Source organism: Balearica regulorum, chromosome 3 (assembly GCF_011004875.1).
Source record: "Balearica regulorum gibbericeps isolate bBalReg1 chromosome 3, bBalReg1.pri, whole genome shotgun sequence".
Classification (NCBI taxonomy): domain Eukaryota; kingdom Metazoa; phylum Chordata; class Aves; order Gruiformes; family Gruidae; genus Balearica; species Balearica regulorum.
The window spans coordinates 830052-853608 of record NC_046186.1 but is presented as its reverse complement, the minus strand read 5'-3'; the positions used below and the strand labels follow the sequence as shown (position 1 = coordinate 853608).

The 23557-nt window shown below is 47.4% G+C and overlaps 1 protein-coding gene across 2 annotated transcripts in view; it reads left to right on the top strand.

Moving 5' to 3' along the window:
• The first annotated feature begins 313 nt into the window (after positions 1-313).
• ASXL2 (ASXL transcriptional regulator 2) overlaps positions 314-23557 on the top strand; it is a 122614-nt gene continuing 99370 nt past the window's right edge. The window contains exons 1-3 of one of the 2 annotated variants that reach the window (XM_075750244.1): positions 314-556; positions 2115-2232; positions 3028-3116. Coding sequence is in view for 1 of the 2 variants with exons in the window: in XM_075750243.1 (XP_075606358.1) it covers positions 500-556 (57 nt within the window). In the remaining variant the exon portion in view is untranslated. The remainder of the gene's footprint in view (positions 557-2114; positions 2233-3027; positions 3117-23557) is intronic. The other variant, XM_075750243.1, reaches the window with a different exon arrangement.

Sequence of the window (23557 nt, the reverse complement as noted above, 5' to 3'; positions counted from 1 at the left end):
CTGCCGCCGGGGAGGCCGCTGTGCCGCCCGGGGGAAGAGACGGCCCGGGGGAAGAGACGGCCCTGCGGAGAGCCGCCAGCAGAGCCCTCCTCCACCACCGCCGCCGCCATTCCCCTCAGGCCCCGGCGCGCGCAGCAGGGAGAGGCGGGAGCGCGGTGGGGGGGCGGCCGCGCCCTTTGGCAGCCGCCGCGGGGCGGGCAGCGCGCATGCGCAGGGCGCGCGGGGGGGGGGGGCCGCGAGGCTCTTCGGAGGGAAGCTCCGCCCCCCGCGGCCCTTACTGTAGGTGGAGTCACGCGGGCGGGGTCACATGACCGGGGCCCTTTACAGTAGGATCCCAATATGGCAGCGGCGGCGGGCGCTGGGGCTGTCGCGGTCGGGGCCGCCCGTGTCTAGGGCCGCCGCCCGCCCCGGCTCCCCCCGCGCCCCTTCCGCCTTCCCCTCCCGGGCGGTAGGAGCCCCCAGGGTACCTCGGAGTGAGCTGCGTCCCGCCGCGTCCGACATGAGGGAGAAGGGCCGCAGGAAGAAGGGCAGGACCTGGGCAGAGGCCGCCCGGACGGTACGCGGGGCCTGCGGCCGGGGGGGGGGGCGGCGGCGGCGGCGAGCTGGAGGCCGCTGGGGCGGGTCAGAGGCCTCTCGGCCGCACCGGGCTGTGTGGGCTCCCTCCTGCGGGGCGGTGGCGGCCGGTCCCGGCGCGCATGGCCCCGCTCGGAGCTCGGCGCGGCGGGCGGCCCCGGTGGCGGCGGGGGGGGTCGGGGCAGCCTGGGCCGTGCGGGGCCGGCCGGGTGCGGGGCGAGGTGCCGCTGGGGCCGGGCGAGCTGCCGGCCTGTCTCTGCCTGCAACTTTGTTCCTGCGCCGCGCGCTTGCATAGGCAGGTTTTTTTTATTATTATTATTATTTTGACCTGTTCTCCAGTTGCTTCATGTTTCTGGGCACCGATTTATACGGGAAGCTTTGCGGGGGAGGGATTGCCTCCTCGGATTTGCAAAATGCTGCGGTTAACGGGGATGTAAAGAATGTTAGCAAGCGAGTGACACGCACAAGGTTGGGGTTTGGGGTTTTTTCCCCCCACTATTTCACGTCGTTCATGTAGCAGAACTTGTTGCAGTAGGAGCTGCTGCATTGCCTCGGGTCAGGTAGCGAGTCGCGAACTGTAAGAGGAGAATTTTTCTCTTCTAATTTCCCAGTCTGACAGTCTCTGTTCCTGTGCTGTTTTCAGGGTGGGCTTCCCATAGTTTCTGTGCGGGGCAGGCACGTTAGAGGGTGGGTAAAAGAAAAGGGAAGTTGAGTAGTGGGACAGGCGTGAGAGAGAGGAAACCCAACGAGTGCAACCTGCAGGAGCTGAACAGAAGTGTCGAATTGTGAAAGTACAGCACATGCTTCCGAGAGATCTGTATTTGCAGCATGGATTCAAATCTGCCAAACGGAGAGGGGGAGGAGTTCAGGCTCTATCATAACCATTCTGAAAGAGGTATCTGTTAAAACAAGACTTGAAAAATCTGGCTAGAACACAAATGTAAATAGGCATCTGTGGCTGAGGCTTGCAAGTGCTATTTTCATAAATAGTAATCTATTTGGATCTTGTATTTACAGTTTGAAGGGCATCAAAATAGCCATTCTTCTTTCAGGAGATACGGTGCAGTTAATGATTTTAAGACTATAAAATGCTATCCCAAAGAGGGACACTTTGGTTTCTCTGTATATGTTTTTGTGTAACTTTTTTTTAACAATTTGCCTTGAAAAAAGAGTGGGAGAATCTCCAGTGTAGGGTATAGATGGGACCAGATCTCTTTCAGCCTGTGTGCACTGCTGTTTGTCTACTGATCTCTTCCAGAATCCACTTAAAGGCTGAAACACGTATTTAGAAAGGCTGCACTGAAAACTATCAAAACTGAAGGTTACACGTTACCCTGGGTTGCATACCTAGATTCATGGCAGAGGCAGCCAAAACGAGGGAAAGATGAGTAAATGCTTGCCAAAACCTCAGGTTTGGCAAACGTTTCTATTTGTGTATTCAGCGGGAATGTTAAAATATTCTGGTCAAACTCCAACTCCAATCTTCAAAAAGTTTTCCTGCGTTTTTGGTTTGAAATAATATCTTTTGATTCTTGTCCTAGCTTGTGTGCTCGTATTGGCTTCTCAGCTGGTGGTGGTTGAAGCTCCTAGGGTACATTAAAAAAACCATGTTAAGAAATGCAGCAGCTCTCGGGTACCCTATTCTTCTGCTCCTGAAAGGTAACAAAAAAACTTTCCTCAAGCTTGAGAAACCTTCCATTTTGTCTTCAGCGTAGCGTTGCATTTCTGCGCACTCTTGCAGAGTTAGTTCAGTTGCTGCACTCTCTAAGCTGGTCGCTGTGGAGTGGCATGAGCCGTGATACTCACAGGTCAGCGTGGAGCTGCAGGGGAAGGGGCTTGGGCTCGTGGGTTTTGACAGCAGCTGGCCGTAGACCTGCCCGTCCTGTCAACCTGCCCCGCGGTGAGCCCTGAGCAGCAGCCCAAGGGCATCGCACCTGATGTTCGGTGGCGATTCTGTCCATCCTCTGCCTCCTCGCTCTCTCCGTCACCTCACCGCTGGTGCTCGTAGGTAGTTCAGGGAGCTAAACCAGCAAAAACCCATCGTCGTTATTGTGGTGCTGATTTGGCTTCGTGCCAGTTCAGTCTTCCTGACCAGGTATTTGGGATTCAGGTGTCCTCCAGAGCAAGGGAGGTGATGGGGATGTGGGGAGAGCACTGAGGTAACATCTACTTGAATTAGCTTCATCTGTTGTAGCAGCTCAGTGTTAGCTGGAAACAGGGTGGTAAGCAACAGAAGCACGGCCTTTCTGTTGGGTGGAAGGATGTCGGTAGGTGTATGGACAAGGTGGATTCAGTGGGACTCAAGCTATGCTTGCTCTTGGATGTATAGGACCATTAATTGGAGCGGAATTGCAGTGTGAAGTAAGGAAAGGGTGCCCCGCGCGGGCAGTGTGCTCAGGGAGGAAGTTACTGTTGATAAACAACCTTTTTCTTATTTCCTGGCTCATTCTGTAGATTTGCAGCTGCAGATGACTGTTAACTTGTGACTTTTTTTGGGACAATTGCTGGGTGTCCCTGCAGTTCAAGTAAAAAGCTTCATTAAGGTAAGAAGCTGATACTGTACAGTACACAAGTTTAAGATAATAGTACACGATATTAAGATAAATACACTGTATACCTCTTAACCTGGAACACGCTCTTCAGAGACAGTGGTGGAGCAACCAAACGGCAGACGTGCCTGTGGGACAATGTGTCTAGAGAGATGGTTTCTCAAAATTCATGTTTCGTATAGAAGGCAAGAACAGGTGGATTACATCCGTACTGGTACAGAGTTTTAGGGCTTTTTTCCTGGCCCGAAGGCCATCTTGCAGGGTCTGTGTGTATCCGTACTGCTGAGCCTCCATCCTTTGCACTGGATGACCGTGGTCAGGCTGCCTCTGGCAGGCCGGCCTGTGCTAATTCTTGAGCTGCACCGTAAACTGGTGCCTGGGCTCAGTTTGTAACCTGACAGGCAGCTCTGTGCCAGGGACCTCACACGAACCTCACGCTGCGGACGGCCGGGCTGGTCCCTACGCAGTGCCCTGCTATGCTGAGCTGGAACACAGGGCTGTGACGGTCCGGTGGTTATCAGAAAGCTGTAACTGATGCCTGTTAAGCTGCTGCGGGCAGATGAGAACAAATATTCAGTAGTACTTGCTTCAGTCTGATTTGGGAAAGCATTACCGTTGCCGTACTGAATTGATGTTCGCTGTGGTTGAAGGGAGCAGCGGGACTTTGGTCCCGCAGCAGAGAAGTCCTGTGCTTTGTTCCGACTGCTCAGGTCTCAGAGTTGTTGCTGTTCCTCTTGCTTGTGTTTAACGTGGTCCTTGTGATGCAGCTTTCCAAAACGGAGAGGGACCAGAGCCGAAGGCTCCGTGCATCTTCCTGCTGCCGTCCGCTGCGTGACGGGGTACGGCAGCGAGCGGGCTGTTGTGGTGCGTTAAGTGACCTGCTTAGATCCAGGCCAGAAGCCCCGTTGCTGGACAGAAGCCACGAACAGGCTGTCTTTGTGCTTTGTTTGCGTGGAGGAAAGCGTACGCTGCCGTGTGCCAAGTTTGAAGAAATTTGGTGTTTGTTTTTCATGGGAAGTCCCTGTGTGTGACCTGACAACACAGCTTTCTGCTCTACAGCCTCTGAGTACCGAGGCGTAGGGGCTGCGTGCGTGTGGGCTGAGCGCTCTTGCTGGAGATGGGCTCTACAAATCATCAGGGGTCATCTGGGAACGCAAAACGCAGCCTTTTCTGCTACCTGTTGGTGAGGGGGAGCTGCTGCAGCCGTGTCTTTTCCTGCGTGCTGGTTTCCTGCTGGGTCAAACTGATTGCTTTGGCTTTGGAGGGTGGGAATCCAGTGCGAGGATGCCCTTGGGAAAGCAGATGGAGCCTAAATGTGTTGCAGTGGACATCTCTGAAGGCGTAGATGTCCAAGTATGAGTCCTGTCGCGATGCTGGCAGTTACTGTGCAGCTCTTGTGATGTGAACCTGGTTTCTCTCTTGCTGCAGGGGTTCGTTTGCATCACTTGTCGACTGAAGAATTAAAATGAAAAGACTTGCCATCTCTGAACCTGATAGCACAAAACAAACGATCTGATCTGGTGTTCCGCAGGCCCATCTGCTTTGTCAAACAGAAGATAATGTAGTGAGGTCAAAAGGCAAAATCCAGTAGAAAGCTGCTTTGTTAGGGAAATAAAGTCAACTTGCAAAAGCATGCCACTTATTAGGACTGTCCTTTTCACTAAGGTGCAATTTCCTGGGGGGTGATGACGTAAGGTGCCTGAGGAGTGCCGGTTTTCCCTGCTTTCTGTTAAAAGATGTATGCGAAGAGCAGGTGGAAGGATCCAAATTGTAGAAGTTGCCCGCTTGTCTCCAAGCGCCTGAGTCCATTTGCTGAAACTTGAAAATCTGCAGAGGTTCCAAGGCTGCTGCAAAACTACACAGAAATCCAGAGGATTCTGTAAAACATCACTTTGAGGGGCTGATCAGCCTGGCAGACGATGCTGTTATTTTTTACTACTGCGTGTTTCAGGTGCCCAGCTACAGCTTTTCAGTGTCTGGGTTGGCAGAGCTGAATTGTGTGTGCTTGCAGATTGGTTTTTGAGAGGAGAGTAGTACCGGGTGATGCGTGAGATGGATTTCTTCGTTTCACCAGTCCTTCAGAGCTCTGATCGCTGCATCGGAAAAAGTCTGGAGGATGATTTGAAGCGCAGCAAGCCCTTCCTGGTGAAGCTGAGAACTGACTTTTCAGCAAGGTGTTGAATGAGGTAGCACTGTAGAAGGTTCAATGATTAATTAGAGCTTGTGAAATGAGCTGATAGTTGAAGCTGGTGATGCTTCCTATTAATTTTTTTTTTGAGGGGGTTGTTTGTTGCTGTGTATTAGTTTTTTGGTGGTGGTTTTTCTTTTTTCATCCCCTAGGTATTACCACAGGTTCATTCCCTGTTCTCAGTCTGTGTGTAGGTACAAGACCTGTTCCACTGAGGACGAGAAGCGGTGGCTAAGGTTGGTCTGTCAGGTAAATGCTTTCGCAGAGACCGCTGCGGGACAGGCGTAGTGCGGTTGGTAGCCACTGCTCTGGTGACCGAGCCACTCTACGGTGTCCTTCTGCCACGTGACGTTATCTACGATTCTGCTAGCCAGGAAAATACCTTGGCAGTGTTTCTAGAGAAATAGACTCGTGGCTGCACAAGACTGAACAAAAGTTGGCACCAGCTTTGTCACATGTTAGTAGAGAACTGCATTTTTCTTCGCTACTTACTCATACGTGTCTTTTATCGACCACAGCACTTGGATGTATTTTTCCTGCGTTTTTTCAAGGTGTTGTTTTTTTAAGGACTTTACAGTAAAGTCAGCAGTTGCTCTGCAAATGTGAACTCCGTTTTGGCCCAGCGTGGATTGTATTCTTTGATATCTGCTCTTCTGGATGCCAGAACTAATAGTGAACTTAAAGTTGCTTTAAACTCATCCTGGGAATCTGTAAGAGACAAATGGAGGCTAAAGAATTGGTTCTGATATGGAAATAGAATTTGGAAAGGATGAGGTGGAAGGGTAATCCACTTTAACTGCTGTAGCAAACTGCCAGACTAGAGAATCTGTCCTTCCTCCAGTCACAATAATCCAGTTATTTGCCTGCCATTTAAAAAAACTAATTTCCAAGTCACAGCCTGTGTTCCTGATAGGAACTTTAACCTCTTAAAGGCGTCGAAATCCCTGTGAGTTATTACACGCACGTGTACCTGCTGCTTTGGATGAGGAGTTGTGCTTGCTCTGGCTGGAGATGGGTTTGCCAGCTTTGTAGCTGATCTGCGGGGTTGACGATGCAACGCTGTGCGAGGGGGTGGTTAATGTTACTAGTAGTAGTACAGCTTTGTTTAGAAGATACCCGAGGGGGCTGGCTCTCGGTGTGAGGGTAGCGGAGTCCGTCTGTCCCAGCACGTCCATGCGCTCGGTAAAATCCTGGAGTGTCATTTCCCTCCTGCAGAGCAGGGTGGTGGCAGGTGTGGGAGCGCCCAGCGCAGCACGAAAGAGGAAACGGAGAGCGGCACGGAGAGCAGCGGTGCCAGGCCCCCGGGGAATCCCCGCCAGCTGCAGAGCGACACAGCCCTGCCCGCGAGTGCCTCGCACGGCAGGCTCGGGGGTTTGGGCAGCTCTTCACCTCGTTCTGTGCTCCCGTAGGAAACTTCAACGGTAGTGAAGGATCTTCAATGTCTTTACTTCTGTTCTTATTTAAAACAATAAATGTAGTTTAGATATTTTAATGGGGAGCTCAGATGCGCTTTTGCTTGGTCTCTCATTAACTTTATTGTAGCACGGCAGGATTTGAAGTCACTGTGCAGACTTCCTTGAGTGAGCTCGTCTCTAAAGCTGCAAGAGCATTGAAATGGCTTTTCTGCAAAAGTTGTGGTCTCCTTTCAGATCAGCTGAGAAATGTAGATGTGCAAGCATGTCTTGAGCATTTTTTGTGCAAGGCTTTTCCAAGTGAGAATGCTTGAGAACAAAAGCCAGTTGTTTCCCGGATATGGTCTTTGCAGCATCTGCAGAAGATGGTTTAAATGAACCTAACCATTGTGTAGCAACCAGCACATTGTCTAGTGTCCTAAAGAAATGGAAGAATAGTCTCTTACTAAAATGCACTCGGATTCTGGTTTCATGCAAGCTTTTTCTACAAAAAGAGGGAAATTCAAATACTTAACTGTTTAAAACCTCTGGTTCAAAGTCTGCGTGTTTGTGCACCGTTCGCATCAGCAAGTGGCACGGAGTGATAAAATCACCCTGCGGAGGGAAATCGGTGGTGAGGAGTTGATATCGGTCCTGTGTCTGCTGCAGGGTTTTGCGTCGAGGTAGCTCTGGTCTGACCAACGGGGCTGAACTGTTGCTGCTGCCTGTGGCATACTGGATGTGCTCTGAACCAAAAGGTGCTCCTCTGGCTTGGCCCAGAGGGAATCCATTGTCTTCTCCACTAGCTGCTCTGGAAGGTGAGCTGAAGCCCAGGAAGCAGAGACTGGCGTCGTGAGTGTTCTCCTGAGCAGTTAAAACTATAATAATGTGGACGTGACTGGTGGGTGTTATGGCCTGAATATGCCAGTGCTGGACGAAGATCATCCTGTGGCTTTTTGGTTCAATTCTGCATAGGCATCTGTTGCCTACAGTGCAACACACCAGAAAACACACCTTAAAACACACCAGAAGCAGATGCTTGATCTGTCTGTTTTTTTCTGTGATTGTTGGGTTCTCTGCTTATGTGGTTAGCTTCAACTGTATGGAGGAGTAACAACAGAGGGCCAAGAACAGCCAAGACGTTTGGTCTAATTCTTCCTGTGTCTCTAAAACATCTCTGCTGTAACCAGCTGTGGGATCTTCTCAGAGGTCTGATCTGAATTTGTGTCTGAATGAGGCAGCTTCAGTAGGACATACTGAAAAAACTTTCACTGTTATTGAGTAGCCTTTCAAATAAAACGTGAGACGTTGGCTAATCATACCTATCACTTAGGTTCTGCATACTCTACAAAACTCTGCTTTACATGAAAGTAGAGCAGTATTGCTGTTGTGGAGTTCAGTAGAGATGAAAATTTGGAGGACTAAGCATTTGAGCTTATCACTTGATAGCTGTGGCAGTAGGATTATACAATTTTTGGTTTTTTTTTTTTTTTTAAAGAAAAAGCCTTCAATGAGGCAGCGTTCACTCTGCTTCAGTGCAGAAGGCAAGGGGTGGCAAGCCAGCCTCATATTTGGAGAGCGCGGGAGGAGATGTAAGCTGTGGAACTTGCTTCTGCAGGAACTCGTGGGTGCTGAAGGCTTGCATGGGCTTGTGGAAATATGTTGCAGGTTACTAAATACCTGGAAACTCCTCTTATTCTGGGAGTCCCAAGTGTCATGGAGAATGGGAAAGCAACCTCCTGGGACGTTGGAATGCTAGATAGCCACAAAGAAGGTCCATCAAGATCTGCTGTGGCCCCGTGTGGATTGGTGCCTAAGTATTTAGTTCAACTTCAGGCCATTAGAATGGCTTCCTGCTTTGCTGTGTAAATAAAAGATTTTCCTGGTCTGCTGAACAATTGCAGTTGTTTCTGCACAACACAATTGCAAGTTGATTCTGTGTTGTCCTTAAGGGGCTGTGGTGACTGGGGAAAGCTCCTGTGAGTGGAAGAGGGAAAATGTCACATATCTTTGAAAGGGTGAGGAGGATGTGGGGAAATAGGCCTGGTCATCCTTCTTTGGGTCCTTGGGAGGGCGTGGAACAAACACTCCTGGAAGCTGCTTTCTTGTGCAAGTGGAAGAAAATGGGGTTTTTTGGGGAACAGCCAGTGTTCATTTGCAGAAGGGAAGCTGTTGCTGAGCAAGGTGATGAGACGGCCGGCTCTGTGGAGGAGGACCGGAGCAGTGGGTGGTGCGTACCTTGCCTTTAATGTGGCTTTTGGTGTGGTTTTCCCATTGTATCCTTATGAGCAGGCTGGCGAGACGCAGGCTGGGCAAGCAGGTGATAGGGCCCATGCTGGACAGCCGTGCAGAGGTCCACTGGCCACGGCTTGTTCGTGGTGGTCCTCGAGTTTTGGAGCTGAGGCTGATACTTAGCTGATGCTCTGTGGTGGTGTTCGGACGCGTACCAAAGGTGATTCCTGTTGTAATGGCTAGAACCCTAATGCATCGCTCTTCAGGGCTCGGTGACACGGTCAAGTGTATTGTCCTTCCTCTGCTTTTAGAACAAACCAGGAAAGTGTTATGTCCTGTGTCACTAAGCGTGGTTTGGATTGCTGTTCTCCTGCAGAAGTATTTCTGTGTTGTCTGTTGTAGCCATGGTGTAACGTGTTTAAAAGCTTACGCGGTGGCTGTGACTTGATCGTATCCCCTTATAGGGGAAATGACAGCCCTGTTAAGACACTTGTTTAGGAGCTGGGTATCTTTTAGATATTGAAATGGCATTTAATTTTGTAATAGCTAAGTGTTGACTTTTCTAAAGAAGTGTATGGTGTGACTATAAATGTGCATGGTGAACTTCCTGGTTCTTCTCAAATTAATGTGAATTTATTTGTCTGGTTAAAACCAAGTATATACCTATAGACGCTGCAACTTCAGGAAGTGTGCATGGAATTATTCAGCCAGCTAGGTTATGTACTTACATGAGTTTTTTGTTGAAACTCCAAGAGTTTTTCTTACTGAAGTATTAAAAAAAAAAAAGTCGCACCAGGATTAGACTCTGTGTGCTGGTTCTCTGGTGGGTTCAGTATGCTTTTATCTTCGGGTAAATTTAACTGAAAGAACCTGAGAGCGTAAGTTAAGCTAAGGGCAGCGCTGTTGGTAATGCTAGGACGTGAGCAGAAACTTGGCCTTGTGTATGGACGATATTTTTATTGTATGTGGTCCTGCAGTAGTTCCATATGAGAACATCCAAAGGAATCCTTGCTTAAATGCGTTTCTGTTCACCCGAGGCCAAACCGACGTGACTGCTGGTTACTTCCAGCCAGGAAGCCCTGCTGATGGCATCACAGTGATGCAACTGCGCGGCAGGAACTGAACTCCTGAACTTCTCTCTTTGGAGCAGACTAAAACTTTATTTTTAAGACCACAAAATACTGCGATGCCACTGCTGGTAACTGTATGTTCTCCTAAAACTGTTTTCAGTGGCTTTATAGATATTAGACACTGTCTTTCCTTTTAATAACTGCACTGCTTCTGCTGGGTGCACTTACTCGTGTTTTACTGGATTCTGAATTCAAAATCGGTTTGATAAGATCACTTTGTAAAAATGTCCCTATTCTTTTTCTGACAAGTCATGCAATTTGTGTTCTGCTGGGAAGAGTTCTTTCTTCCCCACTTTCCATGTGGAGAAATTTGCATTTGCTCTTAAACCTCTTGGAAGACACAGCAATAAACATTATCTCTTATGACTTGCAGTTTTGCTGGTCGGAAGCTTTTTCTGAGCTCAGTCTACTCTGTCCCAATACATCATCCCCCGAGATCAACAAAACCCATTTACTCTTCTTTTCCCCTGTGCTTTCTGGCCGCAGTGCACGAACCGAGCATTGGGAGATTTGTGGCCGCTGAAAAGCTGCGGTAGGCTGTTCCTGGCAGCGGTACCTTGTGCAATCTAAAAAGACTTTAGCAAGTAAATGGTCGGTAATACTCGCAGAGCACTGACTACACCGATCCTCTTTCCCTGCGGCAGGCGGTGGGTGCTTCAGCAGAATCATACTGGAGGAGAACAGTTGCCTCTTCATTAGAGAGAGTTTTATACATGAGGTTTCTAGCAAACCTTGCAGATCACGCTTCAGATGGATGGAGTCTGTGTGCTCTGTAGCTGGGAGCGTGAGTGGGGCTTGTGCTGTGTCCGTCCGGCGGTATACGGTGTCCATCCGGCGGTATACGGTGTCCCCATACAGCAGAGCAAAGCCCATAGATGTTACCTGGGACATCAGCTCTAGAGCCTGTGATTCTTGAGCTGCATGCCTGGGTTTGGGCATCACCACAGCTCTGTCTTGTAACTTCTGCAGAAATAATTCATGGTGAAGGGTTGAAAATGGCCGATCACTATCATCTTGTGAGCCCACGGGCTTTCAGGCAGGATTCATCCAGGGTCAGCTCCAGCTGAGCACTTGGTGTGTGGTGCCAGTACCTGGAAAGGCACCACGGTCTGTCTCTATTATGTCCTCTTTGGTTCGGAGTGTTTAACTTGCATCTGTCTTCAGCATTTTTTCCTTCTTACCAACACACCATGGGAATGAGTGAGTGTTGAGAGGGGCTCCTGTGGCAGTCCTGCTTTCCAAGTGTGTGCAGTGTAAACCTAGTTCTGCTTTCTCCTATACGGTCTTATTAAATATCAGTGTACTTGTGGAAATACTGAATTCAAAGTTCACTTTATCTTTGTTAGGTGGACATGGCTCTTCTGATGGCAGAGGGTCAACAAATAACTTCTTATGCGCTTTGTGCCATTTAATTTCCATGGCAATATTTGCCCTCTCCCATGTGTGCCTGTCGGTATATCAGCCAGGATTAAGTCAGCTCTGCTTAACTCCCATCGAAGGTTAGATCCCATTGTTACTGCTGTGAAAAAGTCAGTGTATGTCTCGTGGTACTGTCATAACATCACTTAAATTATCTTTCGGCAGCCAGTGGGCAGGAAAAAATGAAACTGTTTTGGTGTGGGTTGTGTGAACCTGCCATTAGGATAGAAAGATTTAAAGGTTTCAACCAAGATTAAAGTCTTGCAGAGCTAGGTAATCTCTGTTTTAAAGTATTAACACACACCATCACTTAGTCTGCTTCTTTCTCATGTAGAATCTTGACAAGGCAGCTACAAGGTCTTTGGGGTCTCTTTGCTCACCTCCGTGTAGCTGTTTCCATCGGAACTTGCAGATCTCTGTTCTTGTTGGAAGGCTGAACATCAGAGTTGTTCAGAAAATCGCAAAGAAAATTGTCTCCCATCAGCGGTGTCATTGTGATAACGGGTTTATCCTTAATCAGGAAGATTTTCAGTTATGTCTGAACTTGGATGGTTTTTTCTTCCACTAAATATCTGTTTTGGACAGGCAGCTGAAGTGAAAAAACCACCTGCATGTTGGCATTGACCTTCTTGCTTTGGGACGTACAGCGAGTTAACAGTCTGAAAACCACGAGGCAAGGCACGCGTAGAGCCCTGGTTGTTATCAGTGGCTGTCTTAAATCTTGGAGTGCCACTTGAAACATGCTTAAAATGCTGTTTTTCTTTACTTTCCTTAAGCTGAAAGTGTTTGCCGGGGGTTACCTTACCTTACTTCTGCTGGAGCCTTTCAGCTCTTCGCTGTGCAAATATAAATCCTGAGAAAAAATGTTTGTGGTTTTTTTTTTTTCTGACAAAGCTTTCGAGTTGTAGATGAGCACTTAGAACTAGCTTGTTACTGGAGTTATTTACATGGTTCACTACAGATAGTGCACTTTCCTTAACCGAGCAGCTAACATACTTTGAATGCCTTTTATTTTGATGTTTCAGGCTGCTGAGGCTTCCCGTCTTTGACCTAATGTTTCCTCTGGAGCTGTATATAGCTAAATGCTTTCCAGTCTTAAAGGAAAGAATGAGTGTTAGGGTTTCCTCTGCTCTAGGGGAAGGAATGTGGAAAAACAATATCCTCCCAAAGAGCCAGCCTGGTACAAATTATCCACTTGTGTCTTCCATGGCTACTTGAACCGATGGCTCTGGTTAGCCCTGACTACTACTTTATCTTCTCATTTTGTGTTTCAAAAGCTGGAGCTGCAGCAACCTTACGGTCTTCTGCTACTTCTGCGTGGAGGTGGGCGATGGCCCCTTGCCTTCTGTACCTCTGCCTGCCTTCGGTCCCTGCGGGCTTCCCACCCTTTGGCCTTTGCGAGATATTGATGTCTTGCATGAAATCTGCTTATCCCTCTGATCCTTTCACCGAGAAACCTCTTGTATATGCTTTTTTTTTTTCCCCCTCCTGGAGGAGTATCACGGAGCCTTGTGGTCTAAATAATCCTCATAGTTGTCTGGTTTTGTGCTGATGCTGCCCTAAAACACAAGTAGATCTGAAAAGGAAATGTGGGGTTCTGGGTAGTCTACTGGTTCTGTACCAAGCAGTGGTGGGGAGTTAAGATTGTGAAAGACTTGTCTTGTGCCAGCACACGTGGAGAGCGTCGGTGTTTATATGCTACTCGTACGGGAATACGGAAGAAGGGAAAGGTGGGAGAGGGGCATTTTCTTGGTATAAAATGCATCGCTTATTGGGAAGCTCTGTCTAGTGACGTAGACAAACATTATGTTCATGGCTTGTTGGAACTGGGAGTTACAGAATGGGGAAGAAGCCACCTCCTGTGCTGACAGGTTCAGAAGTTTGCTCCTACCTGCTGTACCCCTTTTTTAAGCTGTATTTAAACCTCTGACCTGTTTCAAAGAGTGCCTGACAGTGCTGGCACGTAGGATTTGGTGAAAAGCATTTCTGCCGCTTCCCCTCTCTACCAGCGGCAAAATGGATGAAATGAAATGCAACGCCTTGGTTGCAGCGTTTAAATCAAACCAAAAGACTGAATGTAGTTCAGCAACCTTTCCGTCTCGCGGCCAGGTGGGAAGGTACGGAGTCGTGGTTTTGGGGTAAGACAGACATGCCTGAACGCTGACTTCAGAGCAGCTGCTGCCGCTTTCTGCCAGGCAGCGTGGATTTCTTGCCAGCACTCGACGACTCTCTTACACTAACAAGAGACTTTTGCATTTCAAGGTCTATCAAACTGCATTCGAATGAGATTGTGAGGAGCTGTAGGAGCTTCTGTTCTGAGAGACTTCTCTTCAGAAGAGAAGATTAGTTAGATGAATAGCTTTGTCAACTTCAAATTCAAGTGAAGGTCCAGAGCGTTAGTTCTCACTTCAGGTCAGTAGGCAACGAATTTCCCACGGTGTCTCTGCTCCAGCTTTCTGACTATGTGAAAGCTGAAATTGGAAGATCCCTTTTTTCCAGCGAGGGTAAAGGAACATAAAAGGTAGTAACTGTTTTACTACAGGAACAGAAGGTTGATAATCCTATGCTGGCTCTAATTATTGAAGGACAAATTTTAGAAGTTGAAGTTGATATTCTTCTGGTAATTATCTCATTTCTTTTTGAAACACTCTTCTTCTAGATAACTATTAGAACAAGGTGGAGTTTTAAATAAGTTCTTTCTCATGCTTGGTAATAAGTATTACTCAATTGGTGGATGTTCTGGTGACTTCAGTTAAGCTGGTGCATTTAAACAACCTGAAGTGTTGTTAGTGTAATGATGTTCATGGCTAAGGACACTTTTCAGTTGGAGATTTTGTAAATACCTGTCCAGCAGGAACAATCTGTGATGTCTTGTTGGTGCTGTTGCTAAAAGGCTTGCTATCTCACCTCTGGAAGCCAGGAGTGCAAATCACGTTGATTTTTCCAGACCATCCTTGACAACGTGAACTCGTTGACTCCATGCATCAGAGCACAGGCACCCAACATCTAATGCGCAGGGTAAAAATAGCTGCAGTGGCTTTGGCTCGTAGCAAGCTCCTTGCCTTTGAAAAACAGCCTGCAAATGTCTGCCTGAGATATTGAATGGTGATTTTGCATGCAAACTTGACTGTGTCAAATATTAGAACCTAAAAAGAAGGGTGGTATTCTAAGTAAAGGTTAACGAAGCCATCAGCTACACCGTGCAAGTTGATGGCTTTGTCTGTACCACGTGCTGTCACGGATGTGTGTTTCTTTCTTTCCTTTTTGGAGTCTCCGTGCCGTGGTAGGATGAACCCGGGCAGGCTCCCAGGCTGGCACCCACAGGAGATGCAGTTACCTCCTGCCTGCACCCGGGTGGGATATTTACAAGTCAAAGGCTGGTTCACAGACTGCTCCAGCTGGGGAGACGTGTGTCAGCTCTGCCCTTGCACTGGCCTTTTCTAGTGCCACATGAGTGTGTGAAGCTGCTTGGCAAACTCCATCGTAAAACCATTCTGTGTGGGGTTTTTCTTGTTAAAGGTAAAATTATTTTTAGCTTGGCTAAGATCCCTGATCTCGTTTCCCACTTTGCCAGCACACGTGGTCTGCAGCCTGGGGGAAGGGAGATGTGCCCAAGGTGCAGGACCATACTTCAGCATCGGCGTGGACACTCAGCTCACAGAAGTTTGGTGTTTTAATAGGACATTCAGTCACTTGAGACAAACCAGGTTTCATGGCAGGAAGTTAAGTACAATAACTTGTCTAAGTTTAGTAGCTGGTCATGTTGGTTTTAACATGCCCAAGCTTTCATGTACAAATACTGGAAACTCTGCCTGATTCAAGAGCTGGCTTCAGTTCAGCTCTTTGCCCCGTGCAGGGTGGCTGGATGAGCACTGTTTATTTTTGAGACTTCCTCGTTGGGCTGCTAGGCACAGATTCTGGGACTCTGACCTCTTTGGTGTTTGCTCTCTAATTGCATTGCCATTTATTTTCTTGTTGGGCACTGCCTTGCTGCCTGTCCCATGCTCTCCTTTCACCAACTAAATGCAGGCACTATTACAGGGCTTTAACCCAAATGTTCATTTTGTTTCCACAAATATTTACTGGGAGCTTAAGACCACTTATATTTGCAGAAGCATGTATGTGCAAAGATGATAACTTTGTAGTATTTTGCATCCACATTTCGAACTCTTATGCTGTTTGGGGAAGCCAAAATGTACAGCCAGGAGCAGTTCAGCAAGTCCTGCTTAATAATTGTCTCTTGCTAATTGTGACCTTCTCATATCACTTTTAGATTACTACTGTCAAACTCCTCAGCCCTCTCAAACCTTGAGAGATAACGTGAAGCGGTTTGGTGGTGTAGGTTTTTTTGAAAAGGCTGTTCTGTTAGTCCCCACCGATAGACTTCTGCCCCTCTCCCATCTTGTCCACACGTCGTTGCTGAAGGCATGCTGTGCTCAAGCCCTCACCTCAGAGGTGCTATTCCACTTTGTTTGCAGTTTTCTGAATTCAAGGATGTAAGCTCCAAGTCCAGAAGCTTTGAATTGTTTTGTAGGGATGGTCACTTTGGGGTTTTGCCCATTCTAGACATGAAACTTCTGCCAGCGTTTGAGGTTGATATAATCCCATCGAGCTTCCTTCAAGCCATTCTTTCTCCCTTTAAAGCTGAGCTTGCCAAGCATCTTGGTGGTCTTTGGGACTCTGGTGGGAGCACGGGGTAGTCTGCAGCATGGTCATGTTGTCTTTCCTTGGATGAGTTTTTCACAAATCCAGAAGTGGTTTATGTGAAGCAGCACTTGGTTCCACTCGGCTGGGTCCTTGAAACGTTCACAAATATGGACAATTTTGGAGCCAGGTTCCCATCTCTGCTGACCAGAGGTGTACAGCTTTAGATGTGTGTCCCTGGTCTGCCTCACCTCTCCAGTGGTGTATCTTGGCAGAAACAAGCAGCGAGCTTCAGTGGAGCTGCCATGGTAGCGTAGCCTGGTGTCCTCCCTTGTCCTCCTCCAAGTTCATGTTGAATCATGGAATCCCTGACGGGTTTGGGTGGGCAGGGACCTCCTAGCCCATCCAGTGCCACCCCTGCCGTGGGCAGGGACACCCTCCACTAGCCCAGGTTGCCCAAAGCCCCATCCAACCTGGCCTTGACCACTGCCAGGGAGCCAGGGGCAGCCACAGCTTCTCTGGGCACCCTGGGCCAGGGCCTCAGCACCCTCCCAGGGAAGGATTGCTGCCTCCCATCCCATCTCCATCTCCCCTCCTGCAGCTTCAGGCCATTCCCCTTGGCCTGTCCCTCCCTGCCCTTGGCACCAGTCCCTCTCCACCTTTCATGAGCTTGAGTTGTGCAGTTGCTGAACCAGGACCTCGGGTTGAAACGTAACTCTTGGATCTCACCTCTTGTGTTCAAACACATTTTAAAATGATGTGACATTCTACAGTCTTAAATGCTACATAAAATGATAACATGCACTGGCGTTTAATGGCACTTGGTTTCTAATACCGTGGAATTGTCCATTCCTTCTTGACCTCATTTCTGGTTAAAACCTTGAATAGTATTTGGCTAATTGGATGAGTAGAAAAGATACTGCAATCTAGGTCAAGTCCTTCAGTCCCCCTCGTTGCTCCTCTCGTTACTGCCAGAGTGAAACGGTATTTTGCATGCTGCCTCTGCCCAGCACTCTGTTCTGAAAAGGAATTTCACATACACTTTGGTGTTTGGTTTTTTTTTTTATAGCTGACCCACTTCTCTGTAAAAGGTTTGCATTGCATAAAGATTATTTCTTGCTGAAGGAGTGTGTAAGGAAGTTTGCAGCTGTTGCTGGCTTCGGTAGCTGCAGCTGGAATTCTCCTCCTGGAAAGGAATGGCCAGGAGGTGAGAGGTTGAGATGTAACCCAATGAGCAGGTATTGCTGCCTGGCCCTCCAGAGTGGGCAGGGGATTGGGCTAATGACTCTTCAAGTTGCTGTGGATTCGTGGCTTTTATGAAGTTTAAATTCTATTTCCAGGGAGGAGCCCAAGTGTAAGCAATGTTTACAGCATTAGGTTGCCCAATTTTAATTCCCCCTTTATATAAGGGAATAATCAATAGCAAGAATTCCAAAATGCATTTTTACCAAAGCTTGGTGAAAACGTTCATGGACTAAGGTGCTTTTTAGTATCCAGTCTTGGAGAATCTCTTGCTTAAACCTTGGTGGTCAACTTGCTGTAACAAAACAAAGCAAAAACCAACCAAAAAACTCAAACAAAAAAGAAAAAAAACCCCAGCCACTTCACGCACAAGTTTCCATGAGGCTTTTATCCTTGTAACTTTGAACACTGGCATGATATACTGTCACAGTTACATGGGCAGAACTTACTCTGATCACGTAGAGCTTTCTTAAACTGAAAAGTGGGGCCAACCCTTCTGGGAAAGGACGAGCTACCCCAGAACCTCACGGTATCACCCAGTGAGAGTCGTTTGTGCTGGGCAGGTCTGGGGGAGGGGATGTCCTTTTTTTAATTCCCTTAACAAGGGTTTCAGCTCTGCGGTCATGAATGATTCATTGCAGCCTTCTAAGGAGCTGCTTGCCTGCGGTGTAACTGCATTTTAGTGAGGTGCATGCTAATTTGGCACCCTGCGAGTGCTCTGAAGCTATTAACTGGCCTTGACCCTTGGTACGGAGGAATGAGGATGTTGATTAATATCATACGATTCATGGAGTGGGTTCCCTCTCATAACAGTCATCTCCTTTGCCTAGTAGTCAGCACTAAACGGTTGGTTTTGTTCAGCAATTGCTAAATTTCTTCAAGACCTGGTGCTGAAACTAACTGGGAGGAGCTTGTTCCCGATGCAGTTTGCTGGAAAGGATGCAGCAGTGGAAGCGTGCAAAGCCTTGTTCCCAGCTTGTGGGTTCTAACAGTATATTTTAGTGCTCTATTAGCTTTTTTTCATTTTGGTATTTAAAGGTGGAAAGATAGTGATGTGATGGAGCTAAGCAGGTAACTTGGTAGCGTGGCACTTCTGGGGTGGAGGAGATGGTCGTGTGCTGCTTCTACAAACCTCAATATGGATGCTGTTAGTGCTCCTGGAAGGTAATGGTTGTGTTCTGTCAGTAAAATACCAGACCATAATGAGAACTGTAGAAATTCCCTATCCGTAAGAGTGTTGAAAGCTGAGCTGAACTGAGACAATCCTATTCTTCCAACTTGGGAGGGCCACCAATAGCTAGGCGAGGCAAGCGGGAAAGCTGCTGACGGGTGAGATGGAAGCGGCTTTGCCAGAATTGCTTTTTCAGCCCTGCTCTTCCTGCTAGTAGATTCCCAGATGGTACAGCTTTATTCTCAGTAAAATTTAGGGTCCTGCAATGTGAAACAAGTAACAGGTAATTAGAAATCCTCGATTGCTTCTGCATCAGGGTTAGCCTAATTACAATCCGGTGGTTTTAGAGAGGAGTGACTGGGCAGTTGGCATCAGGAATCTTGACCTCTGGCAAGTTCCCCGTGCCTTGATGGTGAAGCAGTGGTGCTGCAGCACTTCACCAGAGCACTGACAATTTAGGTGGAGTGGTACACATACTTTTTTTTTTTTAAGAAACTTTCACTTAACTGTTGGAAATACTAATAATAAAAGAGTATTGATATGGGAATGGGGCTGCTTGGCAGAACTGCCTGCAGATGAGATAGGCCTAAACATTGGCTGATGCGTGGTAAGACAGAAGACTTCTCACGCAGACATTCCTAAGGTACTCTCTGATTCTGTTGAGCTTTCCCTTATGCAGATAAGAGGCGAGATGGATTTACGTGGGGTGTATTTTCTGCCCATTGACTCCCATCAGGCACACCGGTAGGATGAAAATCAAATGATAATGCGTTGTCTGCATCTGCACGTATGGCATGAAGTAAGCCACAAATTGTCATGTGTGCCAGGGAACAAGAGAAGCTCCTCGTGCTGTGAGGGCACTTAATCTTCGCTTGGGTGTTTGACAAGCTTGACGCAGCAGGAGCACCGTCTCTCTGATCAGCTCCCGACTGCGTGCAGGAGACTTAAGACCTGCACTTCGACTGTGGAAGCCAGTATTGGGCTGAAAACAAGTCAAAAAGCTTCGGGCATCCCCAGGGTGACAGCCACAGAGTGGGGAAGGGAGAAGAATGCAGCAGGGTAGAAGATGCTCAGGGTAATATAGTCTGTTGAACCGTGTGAGTTGTAACAAGCTGGTAACTTCATCATGGCTGAATTGTTTTTTGAATTCAGTTAGAACAATTTCTCTCAATTCTTAAAAGTCAAAGTACTACTTCTGTCCTTCCCTCCCCACTAGTCCTGCTTCAGGAAGAGAAAGGCCATGCTCTGTGGGTTGGCTTTGAGTCACTCAGGCTTGCTTACACTGAGTCTTGGAAGCAGATAGGTGTTTTGGTGGTGGGCTTTCTTCTGAGAGGCATCCTGGGGATAAACGGTTGAGCAGCACCTATTAGCAGTAATGCTCGGGGATAGACAATCAAGTGATGTATGCTGGTGTTTCACTGGAAGGAAGTGTCTGATTCCCAACAGCTTGGTCCTGTTTGTACCGTTACGTGGTGTATTGAAACGTCAGAAGAGCAGGTTTAGTGTCCACCTGATGGTGGAAACCCCCTCTAGCCAGAGCTTTGTTCCCATGGAGCAGTCGGACTTCAGTGGGTGAAGCTGGGAAGGGGAAGAGCAGTGGTGGGCTGAGTTCATTCCCATCCCTTGCTGGCATAAGGGGCTTCACTGCAGTGTCTTTATAAGCTCTAATAGAAGAGCAATTTTACTTTTCCTAGTCAGAAGCTGTAGGAAAATGTAGAATGTAAGGAACCATAAACTTAGTCTGCATCTTTTTTAGGAAGAATCTAGATGAAATAGTGTATGTGGAAATCCCTCCTCAGCTAAGCCTGCGTCTTCAGCTTCTGACTACATCTCCAAGTTGACACCCTTGCTCTTATTGAGAACTGTAGACTAAACACAAAGGTGTAAGAGTTGAGGTTCTCATTGCTTTCTTCCTAAGCTGTTTTCAGTTAACCATCGGTCTATCAGTATAATCCTAGCCTTTTGTCTTACTCTTATGCTTTAACATTATCTTGCTGTGTTTTCCCTCCTCTTCTGTCAAGGCACTGGAGAAAGGAATAAAATCCAAAATGGGGAGATTATCTGGTCTGTCTAGTATTCTATGAGGAGATAGCATAACAGGTTTAATTCTATTAAACCGAAGATGTAACTCTGCGTAACCAAAGATTTCCACTCACTAGAGGGACTTGGGGTGCGGTTCAGAGGAGATAAATGTCCCACATTTTGCAGATACAGTGGCCCAAGACGCTTATTTACTGTGTTTATTTAAGTAGCATTGGTAACACTGGTTGGTTTGCATCCGTAACGTGTGGGTCAGCATTTGGTGTATTTTCAGAGCGAAACCTTGGCTGTACCAATGTCTGGTATCAAAAATTAAATTGTGCGGACAGTCATCCCTCTTGGTCGGTCTGTGTCTCCTGGTCACAAGTGTGTGCTATCGTGCAGCACGTGGGAATTGCTGTAGCTTTGAGGAGACTGCTGTTAATGGGGCTTGGAGCCAGAAGGGAGTTGATTTCATTTAAAAAGATCTCTGAAAACAAGTTGAAAGCTTTGATGTAGAGATGAGATTGTTTTGGTTTGGGGTTAACAATGCTGGGAAACGCATGCCAAGCTACTCCCAAAGCAGCCAACCCTGGATAATCATGTTTTGAGGTTGGGTTGTTTTTAACTTTTAAACCTCTCTGATACATCAGCACGCTGGTTCTCGTAAGCTTTTATTGTGTGATTATTGATTCTGATGGTTTCTGTCCTGTAGCTCCACGCTGGGGTTGCCAGCCTTACCATCACTGCTGGTCACCCCTCTGAGGTCCAGTGCCCGAGGTGGAGGCTGCTCCCAACTGGGCTGGGCCACCTGCAAGGAGATGAGTCCCAGCATGTCCCCCCCTTCGCCTGCACTTCAACCCCATCCTCCTCCTCGCCCTCATGCTTCCTCCTCCTCTGTCCTGCTGGTTGGGACCTGGGTGTCCTCACTGCTGACTTGAGCAGCAAGTTCAGATTCGTAGTAGAAACGTTTTCTTTTAAGGTGAAGAGGACACTTGCTCGTGGGCGAATCCTTGTCATACAGGGAGATGCTGGCAATGCAGTTTTCTGTGTTGGGAATCCTCAAGTCTTTGCACTTCGAGCAGAAGGGTTCCTCTGGATCATGTTGCAAGAGCTTGACCTGGAACCTGGAAGCAGAACATGGACTTTGAGCTTGAGTTCAGCAAAACTGTAACGAGATATATGAACCCTGAAATAATTTCTATTGTCAAATTTGCTTTCCTTTTATACTATCTCTTGCCTTGAAACATCTTCTGCTTGGGTGTTCCCCTGTTTTTATCACACGTTCCAGATTTGCTTCTATGTTTTAAAGGGATGCTGTAATCACAAGGATTTCTTACAGCAGCAAGAGCCCCAACTCCTGTTATTCCCTTGCTTGTGGTCGGTCCCTGGTACACCTAAATTGCCCCTCAGTTCTCTCCCCTTGGCTAAAAACCTAAACATGTCAGCTATCTGCTTCACCAGTTTGGATGCAATTGCAAGCTTACTTTTTTTGTTCTGTAAAGAGCCTGGGTAAAACAGAGTTTTGCTTATTCTGCTGTAGATTTGAGGTACGACACCATCTTCCTCTCTTCCCAATGCCTGTAAATCAGCGATGTCTGGGAAATGTGGGAAAACTGAGCTGCTTTCAAGAGCGGAGGTTTTTCACGTGTTTTCTCGGAGACTTGGTTCCCATGTGGTAGGCTGTCTCACTTTTCTGGGTCTGCTTGATATAGCTGCCTACCTTGCTTCCGAATTGTAATGCTTTACACTTAATTGCCAGTGGTGTGAACAAATTTTTCACACCATGAGTACTGTAAGGATAAGAAGGATGCCTTTCTTCCAAGATGTGAAATTAAGAAATACCTTCTCTGATGATGATCCTGTGTTCTTGGAAACCTCTGCAGAAACCAGGACAGCTTCAGGGTGCAAAGCAATGCGTGCTGTAAAATAGGTAACTCTGTTAATGGTTTTTGTTAACGATGAGCCAACTTGAATATTTCAACACCTAAGGCAGCATAATTTGAGCATCAGCGACGCCATCTCAAGTATACGGCTTCACCTATATTGGACACTGACACTTTTCAGTATTAATAGCTAGGCTCAAGTAATGAGGCTTTTTCAGTACCCCGTGTTGGCACTTGCTGGTTTGATCGTTGGATTCATCTTCGCTAATGCTGAGCGTAGTACAAAGGCAGTTTATAAATCCTGACTCTTGATGTTTAAAATGCCTCTCAAATTCAGTTCTGTGGCAGATAGTAGTAGTAGGTTTTATTTATTTACACACAGTAACTAAAAAAAAAAGGACTCAAGTGGAAGATCTGATAAGGAATTAAAAGGGCAGAAGAGAGAGGAGAAGGTACTTAAGGTGTATCTATTTTTTTAAGATTCTCTTTAATCCTCATACCTGGTTCTTCTGGATCAACTTGTAAAGCATCACAGAGTTATTACTGCACCTGAAGGTGTAAACTGCTTTGCTTATCTAAGTAGACTGGGAGTTAGTATTAAACAAGTTTCTTAAAGAGCATGAGATGACAACTGTTACCAGGATAGTTAAATTATTCTTGGTCCTGTGTAGCCAAAGCTAGTTATTTTATCGGTTTCACCTGTGGTGGTGGTTGTCCAACACAAGAAACTTTGATCCTACAGTGCAGGGTGAGCTAAAATTAGCAAAACCACAGTGAACCAAAATGGCCATGGAGCAAATGCTCTGGGTTAATGTCACGGGGCGGCTGTTGGCATCTGTGCCCCTTGAAGGCAGCTAGGGATAAAGGTGTGCCAGTCATGTGTTGGTGCATGAAGCAGTCCTGCGGTGGTGTGGCTCATGCAGGTTTAAATGTTCGTTACCCTGATTTGGGATGCTTGCAGAGCTGACGTGCTGCCTAAAGTTATCGATGGGGGGGCTGCGTGCCTTTGGAAGAGACGGGACTGGAGACTCGGAGCCCCCTGACCACTTTCAGGGGTGGGTTGGCCAACCTCTTCGTTTCTGGGGTGTCCTTGAGTCTGGTCGGGGTTCAGGT